The following is a 22,502-nucleotide window of genomic DNA, read 5'->3' as shown; positions in this document are numbered from 1 at the left end:
CCCGACGCTACAGTGAGTCCTTAAACACTCGCGTTGATTACACAACGCGCCAGGTCGATTCCGGACAGGCATGCTGCATCTTTTTGTGACATTTTGTCCTTGGTCATCGCCGTGGGTGGTTGTGTGCCTGTGCGCAACAAGAAATTGGGTTGGACAATTTTTTAAATAAAGAAACAGCGGGAGGGCCACAAATAGGTTGGTGATGTCATGTTAGATGTAAGATGATATCTCACATCTAAATGTAACGTAGTCACACCCATTTAACTTTTCTAATCCTTTATCCTAATAAAAAATTTACCCGTCGAATTTACGGGTAACGGATACCCATTGCCGTGTTGACATTGAAAAGATATACTACAGCTAATACAAAACAAAGCCTTAAAAAACAAATATCTTCGAAACTATCGAAGTTGCTCAGACGACCACAGCGGAAGAAACCACGGCTTGAGACTTTTCGACCGGCTGCACGCGATCGCTAAGCCAGCAAGGCGCGCTGGCTAGCCGCGTCCATAAATAAATAAATTATAATAAAAATAAAAGTCGTCGTCGCCGCCTCCCTCGCCGTCGACGACTCACCGCGGCGGCGTCGGTGGTGGCCGGACACCTCATCCCCGGCCCACCATGCGGGAGCCCACCAAACCCCTCTCCCCCCGCCCAAGCCGCGGCCGCTGCCGCCTCTGCGGCCTCTGCCTCGGCTCCGCGCTCCTCGCCATCGTCGTCTCCACCCTCGCCCACCTCCTCTCCCCGCCGCCTCAGCCTGCCCCCTCCCCGAGCTTCTCCGTCGTCATAGACGGCGGCAGCACAGGTACCCGGGCCCACGTATTCTCCCTGGGGCCCGACGGCCGGCCGGATCTGGCGCGCTCCGCCGTGATGCGCGTCTCCCCGGGGCTCTCCTCTTTCGCCGCGGACACGGCGCGCGCGGGGGAGTCGTTGCGGCCGCTGTTGGAATTTGCCAAGGACAAGGTAGGGGGCGAGGGGGCCGCCGCAGCGACAGAGGTGCGGCTGATGGCAACCGCTGGCCTGCGGCTGCTCGAGGAGAGCGTCCGGGAGGCGATATTGGTGTCCTGCAGGAACGCCCTCAGGGCCTCCGGGTTCCGGTTCGAGGACTCATGGGCCAAGGTGATCCCAGGTACCGCCAATTTCTTCATCACCTTACTAAAGAAAGTAAATTATTGCATGTCTATTATGGTTGGCCTTTAACTTCTTAAAACAACCAGGTAACATGATCATTTCTTACTGGTTGTTACTACCAGCATGATCATTTCTTCCCCAAGAAATGAATTTGCTCTCTCTGTGCCCCCATTTTCCCCTCTAAAGTGATGATGTGTATAACCTAAGATAACATCAACAAACTGAGCAAATCATGGGGCATGGAAAACATTGATTGACTGATACACATAATGTTGAGCAGTATGGAACTGACTGCAAATTAGTTTTCTGTGGGTGAGGGTGATTGCATGATGGATCTAGATGGTTATTGTGTCATTAGCTGAAATATGTCTGAGTTGTTTTTTTTACTTTGGCTGGTATGTTTCTTGTTTCTTATACAGGTTCTGATGAAGGCGTCTATGCTTGGGTTGCGGCAAACTATGCTATGGGCACACTTGGAGGTGATCCTCACAAAACAATTGGAATAATTGAACTCGGGGGTGCTTCAGCTCAGGTTCTCTCATGAACACATACACGGTCTGCTCTCATGTGTTGGATCTGTTTTGTTTAACCATGATGCATGCTAATAAGATCATAGTGTAGTCGTGCCTAATTCAATATCTATACACATAATGGGTTATTGTTCTGTTGTATTGCAAGAAATGCAGTTTCCTGCTAATGTAATTGCTGCTATTTGTTTCAGCTGACGTTTGTTTCCGACGAAGTACTTCCTCTGGAACTATCAACTAATTTTACTTTTGGGGAAACAACATACACCCTCTATAGCAACAGCTTTCTAAACTTTGGACAAGTGAGTTATTTGATACATCGAATCCTGTTTTTCACGGTTCTTGTCAGAGATTGAATAGTTCCCAGGGATCTAAATGTCATCCATATAACAGTGTGACACTGAGATTCGTGTGAATAGCAACCAAATACATTCCGTTGCATGGTTCTTGTCAGAGATTGAATAGTTCCAAGGGATCTAAATTTCTCCCACATAGCAGTGTGACTATGAGATTTGTGTGAATAGCAACCAAACACATTCCGTTAAGCTATAATTTGTTTCACTAAGAGAAAGCTATAATTATTGGTAGACTACCAGTTCATTGAACGAGGCATTTCATATCTTGAGCACTGTTAAATGCTCCCAAACATCAAATTGCGGCCCGCGGATGCATTGAATATGCTCACAACCCATAAGAAAGAGAGTCATGCTTCATGTCTAAAGTTACGTCCTCCGGAACTTGGATAGAAAGTTTCAGATTTCTTATCTCAAGTTTCATGGTGGTGTTGAATACAAGTAAAGTCTCAAAACTCAAATTTTGAAGAGTTCCTTGAGAGTTTTAATTTTGATAATCAAAGTTCCAGACAAGTAAAATTTCAAAAACATGATTGAAGCAAATTGTTATTGAGCTTGAAGTTTCAAAAGGTAGTTTGAGCAAGCTTCCTGAAGTTTTAAATTTTCAAAAGAATGTTTATGCAGTCTGGCAATGTTTTAGAAGAAACATCTATAACGCTATGTGCCTGTCCATTTGGTGAGATATACACAGATCGGTAGCTGCATGGTTTCCATGCATTGTGGTTTAATGTGTTATTTGCACCTTAATTAATTGACCCGCGAAAAGTGTTGTGAGGTTCATTTGTTACGCATGCTAAACACATATCCCAGGGATCTAATAGGGTGTGTGTGTGTTGGGGGGGGGGGGGGGGGGGGGCTCCCCTGGAATATAATGTACTTCTGATCTTGTGATATTGTGGTGTAGATTGAAAATCTGATTGACTCGCTTATTTTCACAGAATGCAGCACAAGACTCGTACCGTGAAATGCTGAAGTCAAGAGGTATTACTGTGTGTTAAAACATTCAATTCAGCCATTTTCCATCTGCTGCAATGAGGCAATTCAGCATCTAATGGATAAGGGAACAGAAACTACCTGCAAATAGGAATATCAATGTTAATATTAATCACAAAACCCTTTCTTAGTCCATAGTAGAATGCCAACAACTAATACTTAGCTATGGTTACTCCAAATGTCCCAGGATTTTAGTTCAAAGAAAAAGTTTGTTGAAGGTGTTGTAGCCTTTATTATTTTTAGGAATTTAACAGATGTTCTTGTAATTCCACTGGTTAACTTTAAATTACAAATATAGTACTCTTTTGCAAGTACAAGTACCGACCAGTGTTTCATCACGATTCGTGCAATTGAAGGATCTTCCAAAAACGGTACACTTGTTGATCCTTGTGCCCCTAAAGGATTTTCTCACAAAAGGAAAGTATTGGCGAGAACAGGCGGTGCGTCAAGATCAAATTTAGAGAATCAATATGTTGATAATGGAAGCGGAAACTATAAAGAATGTAGATCTTCTTCACTGATGATGATGCAAGAAGGAAAGGGTAAGAAATGCATGTGAAGTTTGATCCCTTTTTCTTTATCTGTATTTATGGTTATTTAATCTACATATCCTTTTCTTCATGATTCCTGTGCTTAAAGTACCGTAAGATGAAGTTAGAATTTTTGGAACTGTCATGATGAACTCAAAACTATAATGCATAATGAGAGGGATATCCCTATAATTTTTTAATGGCATACCCTTCTCTTTATTGCTCCTATGCTTAGAGTACCGTCAGCTGAAGTTAGAAATTTTGGCACTGTCATGATGAACTCAAAACTGCAATGCATAATGAGGGATATCCCTGTAAGGACTGTTTGATGTCAAGTAAGATGGAGGTTCTTGACTGCATTGACCTAACATCTTTTTTGTCTGAACGGTCAAGATAGTAGGAAAGGCTCCTACTGACACAGTTCTATATATATGGGAGGGAGTTACATGGTCCAACCCTGAAACCTAGGGGGAGTGAAAACACCCACCACCCATCTTGGTAAATCTTGGCTCCTACTGACCTAATTAATATCTTTTGCAAATCTTGGCACTTCGAATACTTTGTTGAGCTTGCTCTTTATCGTGACTTATAAGAAACTCAATTGAGCATGATGTTCTTAGATTTAGTACCATTTTTATCGGACATTTAGATTTGCACTGCCAGCATTTATATTCTATATCCATATCCACCTGCATACCCGTAACTTTTGTCTTGAATGCAGAAAGGTGCGAGTATCAACGATGTCACCTAGGATCTAATTTCGTCCCTGAGCTGCTTGGGCATTTCCTAGCAACTGAAAATTTCTATTTTACATCCAAGGTCCACTGCATGTTCTCATTTTTTTCCCTTGGCAAATACCATTCTTTTCTTAGGCCACTTCTGACTATACATCCTCTTCCAGTTCTTTGGACTAGATCGGTCTTCATCGCTCTCTGATTTTGTGGTTGCTGGAGAGCAACTTTGCAACAAGGACTTGTCCACGCTGAGACAAACGTATCTCAATCATTCAGATGAAGATTTCTCACGGTATTGCTTCTCGTCGGCATACATTGTAGCTCTACTGCACGACAACCTTGGTGTACCATTGGATGACAAGAGGCAAGCATATCATATCAGGACACTATCATTCTTCTTGAGTGAAATTTACCCTTGACTAATCTTATCCGCTTGCTACTTAAAATTTCCTCTGAGCAGGATCGAGTATTCAAATCAGGTCGGCGACACTCATATTGAGTGGGCTCTAGGAGCTTTCATTGCAAATACAAAACATAGGATTCTAGGGGCATCAGGGGCTGCGGCAACACGGGCACCTAAGCATAGACCAGTGCTCGCCGTGCTGGGAGCGTTTCTTGCTTGCGGAGTATTTTTGGGGTTGAGATGGAGGAAGCCCAAGACAAAGATTATATATGATTTAGAGAAAGGCCGATACATTATGACACGCATCAGCTGACGCTGAGCGTTGTGCAGGTGGTGGAGCATGAAGGGTAGCACACTTGTGTGTGGCGTGTATTGAAACGCTGTAGAACATTTTGTTACATACTAATAGTATGTACTGGCATATAATGTACAATTTTGTACTAAATCAGTGACACTTATTTTGGGACAATTTTGTACTAAATCAGTGACACTTATTTTGGGACGGAGAGAGTATATTAATCTTAGCTCAAGTTGTGATATTGTTATTTTGCATCATGAGTACAGATTTTTAAAGTTTCCGTGACATCATATGGCTAGGTTTAGTATAGGTGCAAGGAAACTAGCCCTTTGAGCAATTCTAGCAGATTCGCCCAAAAGCCGCTTTTATGGTGAAAATACTAGATAAAACCACTATAGCAGAGTCGTTAAAAAAGAATGGCGAAAACATATGTTTTTGATGCAAGAATAAATTGGAGGATTTGGCTATGATTCATGCCGGGCCAGTGCTGGAGATCCATCATCAGCATCATGGTTCCCTGGGCCAGTACTGGATGGGACATGGGGTACCTTCACTACTGAATCAGAGAGGGATATTTACTTGTGGTTTGCCCTGGTTAAGGCTGCGCCTTTAGGACTATCGGTTGTTTCAATCACTTCAACCTATCCCGTTCTTAGTCGTATCAAGGATTGATTTGGATTTTGGCAGTCTATTGTGTAGTCTCTTATTATGTTCCCGCAATTATTTCCCTCCACTTTTGTATTTCATTTTTAACGTTGTAAGAGTATTAGTGATCTAAACGCTCTTGTATTGTTTTACGGAGGAAGGACGGGAGAAAGGATCATACGAGATCTGTATTTGTATTTTTCTATACAGAAAAAGGAGTGTGAGGGCTTGGACATCCATATGTATAGGCTACCGCAAAGTTCGCGCAAATATTTATTTAGAAAAGTTTGTGCATATGTTTTTTTTGAGAATCGTTTGCGCATATGCTAGGTATCGCTAATTGTGAGTGGTTTCACATGGATCCGATCTTCGCTCATTTATGTTCATGTGTCTCACGTTGGATCCTTCCAATCTACGCTTCTCTTCATCGGCGGGGGTTGCTGTTCTGGTGCGCTGGTCCTATGGGGCCTTAGCACGACGACTTCCCGACTGTCTACTACAATAAGGTTAGCCCGGCTCCGACGAGGGAGGGGCGATGACGGCGGCGCGCTTTCGGCTCGCTCCAGTGTTTGTAGTCGTCGCTACCTGGTCTACGGACCTGGATGTATTTTTTACTTCTGGTGTTCTTTGTAGTACTATCTTGACAGTTGATAAACAGATCATATGTTTTTCTTGCAAAAAAGGAAAAGAAAAGTGAGTGGTTCTACAATGCTCGCCTAGGCGCGTCGGTGTTGGCGAGCCGGCCCAGTTTAGTGTCGGTTTTCGCAGCTTCCACACGGTTTGAGGAAACATTCGGCTGGGTAATTTTAGTGTTCATCTACCAAATTTTTGGGTTTCGGACGGTTTTTATTTTATGTTATTTCTTCATTTTTTTTAATTTTAAGTTCATAATTTTTTTCTAAATTTTTATTTTTTAAAATATGTGAACATTTTAAAATTTATTAATATTTATCCTTAAATTTGAGAATACTTTTAAAATTCATAAAATTTTCCTGTCCAGTGAATATTTTGTAAACTCACATTTTTGTATATTCATGAATATATTTTAAATTTTATTTTTTAATTAAGAAATATTTTAAAATTCATGATGTTTTAAAAAAATAAAGTATAAAATTAATGAAAATGTTTTAAATTGGTGATTATTTTAGAAATTTTGTGACCATTTTTAAATGAAATAAAACTGATAAAAACATAAAACTGTTGAAAAAAAGATATTGAGGAAGTTCTTTTGGCACTATGTATCAAAAAAGTTGGCCAGACAATCGCTTGATCTTCCTACCAATGGACCGACCTACTAAGGGCATCTTCAACGTTGTACCTCAAAACGGACAGATCAAATGTCCATAGACACATGCGGATGTGTCCGCAGACAATGTTAGGGGAGTCGGTCATCTAACCATATGCATCAAATCCGGACAGCGGGGTGGGCCAGACAGACTTAGAGGAAAAAACATATGGGCTATGAGGACATGTGATCCAACTGATATTTGGCCAAGCGGAGTGTCCGGACACCCCCAAAGCTCCCCTAAGTTTGGTTTGGGTTTATGGGAATTCAGACGTCCGGGCTGGTCCGTGGACATTTGATGCATGGGGTTGGAGGGCAAAAAGTGCCCGAACCACACAGATCAAACATTTAAGGGCACTTTGATGGACCACAATTGGAGATGCCCTACCATTAGTGATCATGAGCGTTAGATAGCGAGTGTATCATAAAAATACATACGTGGAGTGGGGTCCCTAAAATTTGGGCCCTCTGCGGGGGCACAGATACCTGACCACATGGGCCGACCCGGCACTTCACGGCCCGTGTGGGTTCTTTTATAAAAGGGTTGTGCCATGCCGGCGAAAGGCTTGGCCACAGGGATTGTCATGGCGCGAGAGTTAAAAAGGTTGTCCCACAATGCTTTTGGCCATGTGGCTAGAAATTAAGGGAAACATACAAAAATATAAAAAAAAATTAAGAAGAAATATAGAGAATCTAAAAAATTAGAAAAAAACATAGGAAAACTTAAAAGGACCATATAGTGTGTGTGTGGTCTTATGGCCTGACTTTGAGAATTGACCTTATTCTATGGCGGGCCCAAGACCAATCCGGACAGTTTATTCACGTTCTATGCCCGGCCAAAAATCCATGCCCGCGTGGCAATGACCCGTATGGATAGGTTCGGTGGCACCTACTGCACTTGCAAGCAGAGTAGTTTCAAGAGGATTTCTTGTGTCGCTGGTGTCGTAGTTATCTGAGAAATTTAGGTCCCTTGTCTTGAGCTGCCATCTCGGTGTTGAGAGGTGGGGGACCTCGGATTTTCAAGACCTCTCTGTTCTTTGTCAACAATCATCATAGTTTTGCGAGAATAAATTTTCTCTCGTTTTTTTGGCGGTGCCATGAGGTTAGAGAGTTTTCTGTCGTCGCACATCCAGTTATTCGGATTTGATGGGTTTATGTTGTTGTGTCAAGCTTTTTTGGTTGGCCTGATTCTTTATGAGGGTGAAATCTTTTATCGACACCATGATGAAGACATAGTGATTCGACGGCCTGCAGTTCTAGGGGATCATCCCTGACACAAGTAAGTCCATCGATCAAGGCTTCCCATCTTTTTGGATGGGCGACTCAAGGCGCTTTCAAAAACCATTATCGATAATGTTCATTCGGGTGAAAGAGTGACAACATCGTTGTTGCAGTCTGTTGCAGCCTCTTTACTGAAGTCTTTGGAGTATTTCTTCGAATAAAGATTGATACCACAAAGGTGTTTTCAAGAGATTTCACTGTAATTCTTGCAGTCATGGGTGTTACTTTGTATTTTCTTGGATTTTCGCTCCAAATCGGGATCATCCTTCTTGTGGAGCCCGAGTGTGATAATTGAATTGATCGAAAGACTTGATTCGAGTCGTGGAAACGGTTAAAGCTTACCTCTAGTAGTAGATGTGCCAGATGTGTATATCGCACAACGTCAGGTACCGAAAGCAAAAAGATCCACATCCAAAATTGTATCGTTTCCTCTTTCCCCTCGCGCTGGCCGGCTTTGGTCGCCTCGCACCACCAACCAGATTCGCGAGCCACCTCGCGCCCACGCCTCCCCCCATTTCCCTTCCCTCCCTCCCCTCGCTTCGATTCCTTCCCTTCCACTCCAAGCAAGCAAAGCCGCGCGCGCCCTCTCCCCCCGGATCCCATGGCGCCGCTCGGCGCCGACGCGGCCGCGGCGGCGTGGGCGGCCGTGCGGGCGCGCGCGGTCGCCCCGGCGCTGACGACCGCGGTGTGGGCGTGCCTCGCCATGTCGGCCATGCTCCTCCTGGAGGCCGCCTGCATGAGCCTCGTCAGCCTCGTCGCCGTCCGGCTGCTGCGGCTGCGGCCCGAGCGGAGGTTCAAGTGGGAGCCCATGGCCGGGGCCTTGGAGGGGGGCGAGGCCGACGTGGAGGACCCGCCGGCCTCGGCGGGCCGCCGCGAGTTCCCGATGGTGCTCGTGCAGATCCCCATGTACAACGAGAAGGAGGTGAGGCGTCCTCCCAGATTTCCGTCACGGGGTGCTTGGCTGGCACCGCTTGAAAGTTGAAATTGCCTCGTGCTGCTCGCGCTGCTTTTGGCCTTTTGTGCGCGCCCCAGCCTGATTCAAAGTTGAAATGTACCTGCAGCGCCGTACTGTCGAAACTTTCCTTCTGCGAAATGTAGCTTTGGGTGTTGACATTGTCGATAAACCGCTCTAGTCTACGAAAAAACTAGTAGTATCACGCTCAGGACTCAATGAGGAATTAGGGCGGGGTTTGGATAAATGCGTCTCTGCATTGCCTTCATGGTGTCAAGTACAGTAGAACTGTTCTACACTATTACTGTTAAATCATTAGGTGACATTCTTGTTTGTGTTGTTATGTGAAAACAGTTGCCAACATAGGTCTAGCGTTTTGTTTACATCTCTCGGCAGCTGACTAGCAATGCCAGGTTTTGCCTCGCAATAGCTTTCTGCTAAGTTTGAAATGTGGCTGAACCACTGAACGCTGTTCTTATGTGTCTTGCTGATTCATTGTATTTGACACAAGGACTGTTGCTTATTCTTATTTTATGCCTTTTGCAGGTGTACAAGTTGTCCATTGGAGCTGTTTGTGCTCTCACATGGCCGCCAGACCGTATTATAATCCAAGTCTTGGATGATTCAACTGATCCCATTATTAAAGTAAGCCTAGATTGCAGTGACAAGGTTTCTTGATTGAACAAAATTAAATGTTTGGTTAGTAAGTTTTGGATCAAATTGTGGTTGCTGGTGACGCTCACGTGAAATGATTCATGCACCAGAATGCTTGTCCCAAATAAACAATTAGTATATCTGCATCAACATATGAAAGTGTGTATATGCAATTTTACACCTGCTTCCAGCACCCTTCAGATGTAGAGACAACGGTGTCAGAAACATGAAAGTACAGAAGAATGCATTACATTCAATGGTTATACCATGTACATTCAACATCATAATTCTGTGAAATGGTCAAGGTTGCATATTAATCTAAGCATGGGTAAAGTATTACTATGAACTGGATTTTGGCCCCATGGAGACTGCACCTTATCTCTATGCCTCGTCTAGTTGAACAGCTGACATACGTACTAGTTATAAACCACTCTTGTTGAAGTCTTCATGACTTATTTTATGATCTTGTACTAGCTTACTTTCTTGTCGGTTATTTTTTATTCAGTTACATGAATAGGATAATTTGATTGCTTGAAATTTCTGTTGACTATGGCTTAATGCACCAGACACAATCTGATTAAATGTTTATGAAGTAGTCAAGGTTGCTCTATTTATCTTGGAAGGCAATAATAGGTGTGAGGACAGCTTGAATTCCACATGCTAAGAATGTATACGAGTATACGAAGTGAAAGATAGTCTGTTTAATACTCCTAGCTGTATTCAGATTATTGTGCCACTGTATGATTTTAATCATTTTTTCGTAAGTGCAGGAACTAGTGGAGCTTGAATGCCAGGAGTGGGCCAGCAAGAAAATTGACATAAAGTATGAAGTTAGAAATAACAGGAAGGGATACAAAGCTGGAGCTTTGAAGAAAGGCATGGAACATGTATATGCGCAACAGTGTGAATTCGTTGCTATCTTCGACGCAGATTTCCAACCTGAATCTGACTTCCTTTTAAAAACTATACCATTTCTTGTGCATAACCCGAAGATTGCGCTTGTGCAAACACGCTGGAAGTTTGGTGAGCATAACCATTATATTTTTTAGTATATGCACGTAGTTAAGACTATCTGATTGTGCATGTTCTGGAGTGAAGTACCTAGATATGGATTTGCATGATATCTCCAACTCCAAGAAGTATTTGCTATTTAAGATCAGGAGTGTTTACTCAGAAAGTAATGGAGTCAGCACAAATGCTAGTCCTGTCTTGATAAAATGTGAGATTCTTGTTATTGAGATGTTTGAAGCTGAAATTTCACCTCAAAACTCTCGTGCTTACCAGTGTCGGTAGTCGTGCTCAAAGTCGGAACAATATTTTCATGGCTTGAAGTGATACTGGTTAAAAATGAAACTGTTTTGGGTAAATATTTTGATGTGAATCTTTGTCGTATCCTATGACAGAAATATCAGTCTTTCTACTCCATAGTGGTCAGTACTGACATAAATTTGGGCACAACTAAATTCTGAGGCACTTATTTTGTCCTATTATGATTCTCTTGGCCTTCAAGGCCTCAACGATACTGGTGACTGCAGTAACAAAAGGCTGTGGAACCTTTTAACATGAAAAGATGGCTAACAAATTTCACTCAAACTTCAGTTTAGCCACTTTGATAACTTTTTCCCTTAAGATTATTATTGAAGATTTGAAGTTCTGATGCAAGTTCTCCCCCTTCTATATGAAAGTGATAATATTGATAACTTGAAGTGAGGATTTCTGTTTATTCTGATTACAGGATGTTCCTGACCTGGCCTTTGCCCGGGCGCTTTTGCAGTGAACTACGATGCTTGCCTGATGACAAGGATACAAAAGATGTCCCTGGACTATCATTTCAAAGTCGAGCAGGAATCAGGCTCATTTATGCATGCTTTCTTTGGTTTCAATGGTAAGAACTAATCTTATAGCCATTTATTTGAGACTTCAATGAAGCCTGACACTGCTAGTTTCTTGAAATGGTTCATTTGAATTTAAATTAAGTGATTAATAGATTTTTTTTTTGTCAACAGGTACAGCTGGTGTATGGCGGGTATCTGCTATTAATGAGTCAGGAGGATGGAAAGATCGCACCACTGTGGAGGACATGGACCTGGCTGTACGGGCATGTCTCAAGGAATGGGAATTCTTGTATGTAGGTGATATAAGGGTATGTTTTGCGGTCTGCAATTCCAAATAGTTGTTTTTCATTGAGCATGCGCTATACTGTATTATATTGTGCCCTACATCATTACAAGTACAAAACTTACACAGGTCAAGAGTGAACTCCCAAGTACCTTCAAGGCCTACCGTCATCAGCAGCATAGGTGGACTTGCGGTGCTGCCAATCTCTTCAGAAAAATGGGATGGGAAATTGTGACAAACAAGGTGTGCCTTCTTGAACCTCACCGCAAAAGACAAAATGAATATCATGTAATGTTTGTCATCTCATTATGCAGGGGGTATCAATATGGAAGAAATGGCACCTTTTATACAGCTTTTTGTTTGTACGGAGGGTCATTGCTCCCATCCTCACATTCTTGTTCTACTGCGTTGTCATTCCATTATCTGCCATGGTTCCTGAAGTCCATATTCCTGTCTGGGGGTTGGTCTATATTCCTACCGCCATTACCGTCATGAATGCCATCAGAAATCCTGGGTATGCATTATTTGTTTCGTCCAGAGTACAGCTTCATGTGCTTGTTAATGTTGACATCTTTATATGATCTTATCTTGTACGCCAGGTCTCTCCATCTGATGCCATTCTGGATTCTGTTTGAAAATGTGATGTCCATGCACCGTATGCGTGCAGCTCTGACCGGTTTACTCGAGACTGCGCATGTGAATGATTGGGTAGTTACTGAGAAGGTAGGAGATCTGGTGAAGGACGACTTTGATGTCCCACTCCTTGAACCACTGAAGCCCACTGAATGTGTCGAGAGGTACGTGAACAAACCTGTAGTGTAACAGTTAAAGTTTGTACTCCAACAATTATGTCAAATTGTGCAAGAACCAAACAAATGTTGAAGAATGTGCTTCAAACCCCAACATTTGCCCTTTGCAGGATTTACATCCCTGAGCTCTTACTCGCGCTCTACCTCTTGATATGCGCCTCGTATGACTACGTGCTTGGAAGCCAGACATACTTCATGTACATCTACCTCCAGGCCTTGGCATTCATTGTATTAGGGTTCGGTTTTGTCGGCATGAAAACTCCGTGTTCATAGAATGTTCCTAGGACTGCAATCAAGCTCGATTTAATCTGACAAGGGCAATCTATATGAAATGGGACATCATACAGGTTTATAGGTTTTAGTTTATACAGAATGGTAGATGAGTATTGGATTTGAGGGTTCGTGGAATCCTAGTTGTACAATGATGGATGGCCAGGTTGTATTCTTCTAACTGCTTTACAGATTTTTTTTCTTTATGATTATCTTGTGTAGATTCCAAGTTATTGAGACTGTAATGACACCATGAAAGGCAATGAAATACAGGCATGATACATTATCTTTTTTGTACCGAGGTAGAGCAGCAATCATTTTATTTGCTCTCTTTCTCTTATTTGCTGTCTCGTGCCCATCAAGGCAGAGCAGTGAGCCGTTCGAACCATTGCTACGCAGCTAGAGAGGAGTCGCGCCCCCTGGTGCACGCCCGTGGCGTTCTTTATTTCATTTATCAAATACCGATGGTATAAATATCAAATTCCTGAAGCAGCTATGTTATATTTTTTGAGTCAGATATGATGCGGTTCATAATAGCACCAGGCTAGTCCCCATCTTGGTAGAAGTCTCATGCATATACACTACTTTACACATTACACATACACATAATACTAAAGTTTAGAGGATACACAAGTTAACTGACGCGAGCCGGTTGTATTTTTATCCAATAAATAGTGTACGTTTGCGTGTTAATAAGCCAAAATACGTTATTCGCAAAAATTAAATAAAAAAATAAGCCTAAATACATCACTGGCAATGATAAAATGAACCAGCTAACATCCAGCCAGCACCGCTGACAAATCGAGGCATTCCAAAGACACATTCTGCCAGCCAGCACCTCTGACCAATCAAGGCATTCCAAAGGCATATTCCACAAAAAGAAAATCACGATAACCTGCAAGGAACACATCAAGTAATATATAATACAATAAGCTATGAAGAGCGGCACTGTTATTATTTTAGTAATATAGATCCCAGCTAATGCCTGACCTTTTACAATGCACATTTTTTTTTCCAGTTTCTGGAATTTAACATCCTCAACCTTTTGGCATTTCAAAAAAGATCCTCAACAGCATCAACTGAACGCACCAAAGCCATGCTGAATTGAAGCATGCAGATTTGGTACAACCTTTTTGTTTTGAATTTTCACCGGGGGCGGGATAGACCGACGCACTAGCTATTCGTGGCCAGGCAGGAGAGCCAGCAGTCGACGCCACCCCTGTGATCGACTGATATATAGGCGTTGCGAGAAAGGACAACATCATCACAACATCATTGTCTTATGCCCCAGAGGGAGGGAGTGTCCCCGTTGAAGGCGGCTCCATTTCGGTGCTTCCACAACCACTAGTAGCATAGCAGCAAGAACGTCAGGGTTGTGCGCCGCAGGGCAATTTCATCGACAGCCAGCTCACGCGGGGATGAAGTCGCGTCCACGAGAGGTGAGGCCCAACACGTCCTTGAAGCGCACGACAAAGGGACATCGGAAGAGGAGTTAGTCTGCGCTCTTCGACACGTCCCCGCAGATCGACCAGTTGCAATCTTCCACAACGAGGATGTTTTATTTTTGAAAAGCCTGGGGGGGGGGGGGGGAGGGGGGATATGTAAGTGCTTCTATTGTCACATGTGTGGGTTTTGGATGATTAATGAAATAATGGTCAAGGGACTAATATGTTTGTGAGTATACAGAGGTGAAAGTCCCTGATGATTTGGTTTAACCAGTGGGTTATGACCCCTAAAAGTGTTGTAAGAACATTGAAGTCTTCTGAATGCCATATGGAGGATTGAAGCGTGAAGAATACTGTTTCTTTGTTAGTTTCTTTTATTCTTCATTTGAGTCGAAGGGAAAATTGTAGTATTAAGGGGGTCTAAGTGAAGCAAGATTGAATTCTTCGTCTGTGTGCTCAATCAAATCTATATACACTTGTGAGTTAAGACTTGGAATTCTTCTTCCAAGTGAGCCTTCTAGCTCTTGTATCGAGGGTGATTCTTTGGAAAACTTGAGTTATATTCCTCCGTGAGGAGTTAGGGAACCTGTTGTAAGGTTGTCCTAGGTTCTTCAGAACCCTAGGAATTTGAGAGTTTGAATTCTGACTGTTCTGACAACTAGCAACAACACGTTGGTGGGCATGTCTCCACCACCCTCCAACGGTCATACTGGTGCCAACCCTGGCCCCCCAGCTATAAATAGACCCCTACCCCTCAGATAGAGGGTGGTTGCTTGAGAAAAATTATGCCAAGTGTAAGCAGTGGGTATCCCTCTCACTCATTTTGATTCAATCCTAGGTGGGGAAAACACTTGATCTGAAGAACAAAATGATTGAGCATCACCAAAGAATATGATCGATCCTAGCTTGGACATGTTACCCTTAAGGAATTGGCATCCTCTAGACGGCTAGGCGTCATCTTCAGATCCTTTCCGGTACCAGTCATCCTCCCCCCGCGCTTGATGCCCTAGAAGAAAAAAGGTAGAACATTAGCCGCAACCACTAGCCTCCCGCATCTCTCGCAAGGCCGTAACACCCTCCGTGCGTGTTGATGTCACCCCTAGCACAACATCATCGCCGCAACATCCTCCCTCGCTCGTCCCTGCTGGTAGCATTGCCACATCGCAATCCCAGCATCTGATGTGGTTGGTCGGAAAATCGCCATCATCGCCCCCTCCGATTCATCATTGTTGGCTTGCAGCGCCATGAAACGGTAGAAGCATTTGCCATCTCCAATCATATCATCATCTGGGGTCACCTGTTCCAGCATTGCTGATCACCGGCCTTCACAGTTCCGCCTTTGCCAGTTGTACCACCGTGCGCCTCCTATTCCAGCTGAGCTCAGTCCCATTGAGAGGTTTCATCCGGTCTTACCGAAAAGCCTAAACTTCAAAGAGAGGGATTTTGTCAAGGGATCCAGCTACATTTTTTAGACAGAAAAACTATAACTTTGATGAGGGTTCAGGCTAAATATCTACACTCCCATTAGTTAAGAGTAAGAAAAGGATGTAACTGACTTATTTCTGTAACTTCCCTCTTTCTTCTCGTCTGTTAGATATAAAAAGTTGAGACACTTATTTTGAAACGGAGGGAGTAGGTTTGATCGTGATTGAAAAGAAATTAGAAGCATTTGTTGGCTCAAAAACTGTGATGCTGGTATATTTCGTACCTATCTTAGTATTCGGCTCGGGCCCATCCACAAATGTTGTCAGAGATAACGTTGCCGAGGCGGTACAACGGGGGTTGTTAGGGTACGTGCATAATCGATGCCATGTCTTGAGCCGCCTCTCTATTTCTGATGGAACAACGTGTGACTTGCCAACCGATCTCTCCAGAATGAGAGGAACGACCATGCTTCCCCGTGTTGTGAATCTGCTGGTCACTAAATCCGGCGGCCGCCGCCCGCCCTTCGATCTGCACCGTATCGATCCGTCAGGCTTATTCTACCCTACCGGATCACCAAAACCGGCAAATCCAGCTCCCGCTCCGGCCCGGCTTCCTCCCGCCGCCATATCCTTCGACTGGTCCTGCCCATGGCAAGGATACGGGTTTATGGATTTCATGGCCCTGAACAGCGACATCATCGCCGTGGACGACACGGGTCACACCCTAATCTACGACGGCGCCTCGCGCGCCGTCCGCGGCATGAACCAGATGATAGTCCCGAGGCGCCCTCCATGTCCGTCACCGTCCGCGACGCCCTCTACGTCATGGACCTGCGGTCCGAGGTACACTACTTCAAGGTTTTCAGCTACGGACGACCACCGCCGGGGCACTGCCGGCAGGAGGACTGGTACTGGAGCTGTCTTCGGCCGCCGCCCCTCAATCCCGACGACCCGCCCGTGCGACACCGGCACCCCTATGCGGTTAGCGCCTACACGGTGGTTGGTGACTCGCAGATCTGGATGTCCATCATGGGCGCCGGCACATACTCGTTCAACGTAAAGAACGGCGTGTGGAGCAAGGCCGGCGAGTGGGCACTGCCATTCAAAGACCGTGCGGTGTACGCCCCAGAGCACGGCCTCTGGTTTGGCTTCTCGGCCAGCGACGGGCAGCTCTGCGCCGCCGACATGACGCAGGCGACGACGGCGCCGGCCCTGGTGCACGTGTGGGAAGAAGATCTGCCACCTCCAGAGGCATGGATCCCTACGGGGGAGCACATCTTGCCGCTGGGCTCTGGAAAGTTCTGTGTCGCGAGGCTCTTCAGAAGAAATAAGCGGAGGAACTTAATATTTGAGAGCATTTCGTTGCTCGCCGGTGTGGAAGTTGTCAAGGATGTTGGGCAAGGAAGCCTCGAGATGATCAAGCACAAGTGTAAACGTTACTTCTTCAAGGACAATGAGGTGAAGCTGTTGTGACGCTCAACAAAAGCGTACTTTTAGATCAAACACCGTTTATACAGTCTGAACCTGGCCTGTTGCAATAAGATCTGTCATGCAAGTGGTCGTATTCCTATCCTACTGAATGTGTGGAGCTGTGGGTGTGGTATATTGTTCTGCTACATCAAGCCTGCCGCTCCTGGAAAAGGCATGTTACATGTAGCATTAGCCTCTTCTTTTTTCAGGGAACACAATTTGCAGCCGATTCCGGCTTCACCGTGAGTAAGAGCATCTTCAACCAAACACCCCATACTTTGTCATACTTCCGTCCGGACAGCCCCCAGAGACTCCTCGGAGAGAAAAACGCATCCAACCGAACCCCCAAACCCAGCCTATTTGTTCTGGCTGTCAGGCACACCATTCAGAGCCTAAATGTTAGGTGGATTTGGTGCTGCTTGAACGAGCCCGAACACGTCCACCGTGTTGGACTAATTGTCCGGAACCACGGGAAAACCGGTCGGTGGTAGTCCCTCTGCCAACGACCACGAGGCCGGCGGCTCCACCTAGGGGTCATCAAGCTCTCCTCCAACGAGGAGTAGGGTAGTTTGTAGCTTGTTAAATTTTGTAGTCTTCTTTTCAAATGTAGCTGTAGCTCGTTTTTATCTACCTATGAACGAACTATGATTAAAATCTACCTTGCATGTCTTTGTATGAATTTGAGCGTTTCCAAATGGGGGCCTAGGCGAACAAATGGGATTCAGCCTGCTTCTGTCAACGGACGCATTCGGACACGTCCGCATACATATATGGGGTCAAATTAGGCAAGTGTGGTTGGAGATGCTCTAAGGCTTCTGCTATTCGTTAGAATATCAGGCATGCTTCAGTATATTAATTCAGCCGAGCTATGCCCATGATTGCATCTCCTGGAAGTTAACGACAGATGACGGAATTTATTTTGTATTCTCAGAGATATATTCTCCAGTTCTCCACACCTTTCAGCTTTTAACTACGTGGGCATTGTGGAAAACAACAACCACTAGCTACTGCTACGTACTCCCTGGCCCCTGCGTTTGGGTAACCCCTCGATAAATTCGCAGTAACCAAGACGTACTATGCAGGGGTTTTTATAAAAACTGTCTTTAAATTTGAACTAGCACGAGCGTGCTTGTGTTAAGATGAAAGAGTGATGCGTCAAAGAAAATGAATGATTAGCTAATACACCATATACATTACGAAATAGAATAATCAGTTTAGCAAAGTTGCATCACTTTTCTCGGCAATGTAATTACAGCTTGTCAATTACTTTATGGAGAATTTCACATGCAATAAGTGGGTGGTTTTGCTTCAGTTGCTCGAACCCGCTGGTCTTTACAATGGCTCGTAACCTTTCGCTGTCTCTTACCATGTACTTGAGACAGTAATCCTTGAGTAGTTGGCAGTGATATTGCTCCGCGAGATCCAAAGTGAAACCCACGGTGTTGACATCTAGCGCCTTGCCCAACTTGCCCTCACATATAAGCTTCAGCCTATCAATGGCGTACCGATCAGCCGCGCCTAACAAATGTTGCGTCATGTTTATGGACAATTCTGTGGTCTCCTCCATGAACTCAGGGAGGCAATCATTGTATATGTAATGAAGCAGGACCTCAAAAACTTTGGCGTCCATGTCCTTGATGCGGATAGTGCTTTGTCTGCTCTCCATCATCGCGCCACACAACTGTGCCTGAAAGACCGGTGACCGCGCAGCGAGCATGCACGCGTGCACCTCAAAACTCCTGAACCAGCCAATCCTGACCGTCAGGTCCGTCTTAAGGACATTCTCTAGAAGATAGCCAAGATCTCTACCTAGGTCCGAGGGTGGAGCGACGAAGCTGTCGTCGTCGTCGTCGTTGAGCTTAGAGGTAATAACTCTGACGGTGCACTTGATCACTAGGCAGTCGTCCTTAAGACACCCTGATGCGGCCAAGTCAGCTTTATTCACAAACCTGGAGACACCTCAACTCGAAGACTCAGGCACGAACTTGTCGGTGTAGGGTCCTTTCGCCGGCAGTGTGGTGTCGTTGCCGGATCGAGCGAGAGGGAGAGAGGAAGACAAGCTCACGAACGAAAAAGAGAGAGGAGTTTTTGCGCTGTGCAACTTCACAGCTTTTTCTGCGTCTATTTCTCTTCTAGTTATTCTGTTACAACAGAAGCCACCCCAGTTCGCTCACTCCCGGCTGGATCGCCATGATCCGTGATGGCCGCGCCATCCCACGACCGCATCTCACAGCGATCAAGTCCCACCAGGAGAGGAGCCAGGGTATAGGGAAAAAAACAAGAGAACATGAGAGAATCGTGCGTACGTGCACTGAGCTCCCACAACTACATGCATGTGCCGGTCACATCACCATGCACACACACATTATTTATCAGAAAAAGCAAAGGACCTATACTATGCAGCCATGCAGCCAACTAGCTTAGTCTAACAAATCTCCCCCTTAAGCTTGTTGGCCTCTGATGATCTCGCTGACGCCCATCTTCTGCCTCATCTCCACAAAGCGCACCCGCCCGAGAGCTTTGGTCAGAATATCCGCTAGCTGCTGCTCAGTCCCAACATGATCGACTTCCACCTGCCCTTGCTCGATGCAATCTCTGATGAAGTGAAACTTCACGTCGATATGCTTGCTGCGATCATGATAGACAGGATTCTTGGCTAAAGCTATAGCTGACTTGCTGTCGATCAGAAGTTTAAACTTCCCTGGATCAATTCCCTTCATCTCTGAAATCAGTCTGCTGAGCCAGAGACCTTGGCAAGTTGTTGCAGCGGCAGCCACATACTCAGCCTCGCACGAGCTAATCGCCACCACTTTCTGTTTCTGGGAAGTCCAGGTGATGGGGTTCTTGCCGAGGAAGAAGATGTGCCCAGATGTGCTCTTACGATCTCCCACATCCCCTGCATGATCACTGTCACTATATCCCAGGATATCTCCTGTCCCTCCACGCCCATAATGGCATCCATAGCTCAATGTCCCTTGCACATACCTGAGGATTTGCTTTACAGCTGTCCAATGTGTGATAGTTGGTTTCTCCATAAATCTGCTAACAATTCCAACAGCATGTGTAATATCTGGCCTTGAGTGTACAAGATACCTTAGGCTGCCGATTATGCTGCGGTAGAGGGACGGATCAAAGGGTTTTGCATCATCTTCCTTCCTCAGTTTCAGTCTGCACTCCATGGGGGTGTGGCACCGATTACAGCCTGCCATTCCGGCCTGTTCTAGGATCTTTTCTGCATAGCCTCGTTGACACAGAGTGATCTCTCCTTTAGACTGAGTTACCTCGATCCCCAAGTAGTAACTTAGAAGGCCAAGGTCCCTCATCTTGAAAAGGTTCTGCATCTGAACCTTGAACTCTGCAATCTGCGCTGAATCGGTTCCAGTGATTATCAAGTCATCCACATACACTCCACAAGCAGGAAGGATCGAGCATCTCCGCGACGATAGACAGCGTGCTCCAGCGGGCTTCTCCCGAACCCAAGTGCGCAGAGACTCTCATCCAACTTGGCGTACCATGATCTCGGTGCCTGATGAAGCCCATATAGGGCCTTGCTCAGTTTCAGCACCTCACCTTCTCGCCCAGTTACGACGTATCCTGGCGGCTGCGCGACATAGACTTCCTCCGCCAGATCGCCATTGAGGAAGGCAGACTTAACATCCATATGATGTACCTCCCAACCAGAGTGCGCGGCGAGAGCGAGGAAGAGGCACACTGTCTCCATTCGTGCCACGGGCGCAAACACTTCCTCAAAGTCCACGCCCTCGCGTTGTGCGTATCCTTTGGCCACCAACCTTGCTTTGTGCTTGACAATGTTCCCGTCAGGGTCGCGCTTCACTTTGTATACCCATTTGAGGCCGATCGGCTTGTGTCCACGAGGGAGAGCTGTGAGCTGCCAGGTGGAGTTCTCTGCGATCGCGTCCATCTCCGCGTCCATGGCCTGCTTCCAAGCCGCACTGTGCAGCGCCTCATCGATGTCACCAGGTTCCTCTGCATTGAGAAAGCAGTGTTCCATAGCCTCTCTGACCGCATCTCCTTCTGTTTCATCGAGAACGTAGGAGACACGCCGGTAGCGGATGTTGCCGGTGTCCACATCACGGCGGTTCTCATCATGGCTGAGCGGCGTGGCCCAGCGGATTTCTCGACCTCCATCTGGCGACGCTGGCTCGGACTGTGGTGTCCCGAGCGCGCTCCCCCCAGACGCGGATGAGCCGGGCGATGGCGTCCCGAGCGCGCTCCCCCCGGGTGTGGACATGTCAGGGGGCGAGCCACCTGGCATAGGCGTTGAGGGAGAGGTAGGCGCGCGCGGTGTGTTGGAGACGACAGACGTGCCACGGTCGACCTCATGGACACCCGGGTCCGTAGTGTAGACCACAGTGAACGTGGCCGGCGCGGTGTACGCCACTGCCGCACCTGGCATACGCCATGCCCACGGTCTGGATTCTTCGAACACCGCATCCCTCGTCACCTGCACCTTCTTTGTCGCCGGGTTGTAGACACGATAGGCTTTGGAGCCCTCCTCGTACCCGACGAAGACCATGGGCGTGGAGCGGTCGCTGAGCTTGGTGATGCCAGGGCCGACGCGCTTGACGTGGACTGTGCACCCGAACGTGTGCAGGTGATGCACTGCAGGCTTGCGTCCGTGCCACGCCTCATACGGCGTGACCCCCTCCAGGCTGCGGGTGGGAGCGCGCTTGAGCACGTACACCGCTGTCCGCACCGCCTCAGCCCAGAAGAACGCCGGCATCTCCATGCTCTTCAACATGCATCTCGCCATCTCGACCACCGTTTGATTGCGCCTCTCCACCACTCCGTTTTGCTGTGGTGAGTACGGGGTAGTGGTATAGTGCTTGACGCCCAGCTCCTCGCAATACGCCTTGAATTCGCCGGAGTTGAACTCACCGCCCCGGTCCGACCGGAACGCGCGCAGCTTGCAGTTGCCGGTGGCCTCTGTTGGAAATATGCCCTAGAGGCAATAATAAATTGGTTATTATTATATTTCCTTGTTCATGATAATCGTTTATTATCCATGCTAGAATTGTATTGATAGGAAACTCAGATACATGTGTGGATACATAGACAACACCATGTCCCTAGTAAGCCTCTAGTTGACTAGCTCGTTGATCAATAGATGGTTACGGTTTCCTGACCATGGACATTGGATGTCGTTGATAACGGGATCA

The 22,502-nt window shown here is 45.9% G+C and overlaps 3 protein-coding genes across 4 annotated transcripts; 2 read left to right on the top strand and 1 right to left on the bottom strand.

The window, feature by feature from the left end:
* Nucleotides 1-412: 412 nt before the first annotated feature.
* On the top strand, nucleotides 413-5,216 carry LOC109733038 (probable apyrase 6). 2 transcript variants are annotated; one of them, XR_012187240.1, is made up of 9 exons: nucleotides 417-1,129; nucleotides 1,551-1,663; nucleotides 1,853-1,960; nucleotides 2,950-2,992; nucleotides 3,361-3,546; nucleotides 3,928-4,032; nucleotides 4,256-4,353; nucleotides 4,436-4,632; nucleotides 4,729-5,216. XR_012187240.1 is itself a non-coding variant. In XM_020292241.4 (8 exons), the coding sequence occupies exons 1-8, from the start codon at nucleotides 622-624 to the stop codon at nucleotides 4,982-4,984; spliced, it is 1,509 nt and encodes a 502-aa protein (XP_020147830.1). In that variant the 5' UTR covers nucleotides 413-621; the 3' UTR covers nucleotides 4,985-5,216. The 2 variants fall into 2 exon arrangements, 1 of the variants encoding a protein (XP_020147830.1); XM_020292241.4 differs by lacking the exon at nucleotides 3,928-4,032 and having other exon boundaries at nucleotides 413-1,129.
* A 3,429-nt stretch (nucleotides 5,217-8,645) lies between these two features.
* On the top strand, nucleotides 8,646-13,280 carry LOC109733037 (probable glucomannan 4-beta-mannosyltransferase 4). The gene is made up of 9 exons (XM_020292240.4): nucleotides 8,646-9,102; nucleotides 9,679-9,777; nucleotides 10,557-10,809; nucleotides 11,561-11,671; nucleotides 11,793-11,929; nucleotides 12,034-12,147; nucleotides 12,219-12,418; nucleotides 12,504-12,701; nucleotides 12,824-13,280. The coding sequence occupies exons 1-9, from the start codon at nucleotides 8,782-8,784 to the stop codon at nucleotides 12,984-12,986; spliced, it is 1,596 nt and encodes a 531-aa protein (XP_020147829.1). The 5' UTR covers nucleotides 8,646-8,781; the 3' UTR covers nucleotides 12,987-13,280.
* Nucleotides 13,281-18,571: 5,291 nt separating this feature from the next.
* LOC109733002 (BTB/POZ and MATH domain-containing protein 1-like) lies at nucleotides 18,572-19,535 on the bottom strand. Its single transcript, XM_020292207.1, has 2 exons — nucleotides 19,471-19,535; nucleotides 18,572-19,271 (listed from the first exon to the last, which is right to left on the bottom strand). Exons 1-2 carry the CDS (start codon nucleotides 19,533-19,535, stop codon nucleotides 18,572-18,574), a joined length of 765 nt encoding a protein of 254 aa, XP_020147796.1.
* Nucleotides 19,536-22,502: the final 2,967 nt, after the last annotated feature.

Source organism: Aegilops tauschii, chromosome 6, assembly GCF_002575655.3.
Source record: "Aegilops tauschii subsp. strangulata cultivar AL8/78 chromosome 6, Aet v6.0, whole genome shotgun sequence".
NCBI classification, from domain to species: domain Eukaryota; kingdom Viridiplantae; phylum Streptophyta; class Magnoliopsida; order Poales; family Poaceae; genus Aegilops; species Aegilops tauschii.
The sequence above is the reverse complement of the archived record's forward strand: the minus strand, read 5'-3'. Positions and strand labels throughout refer to the sequence as shown.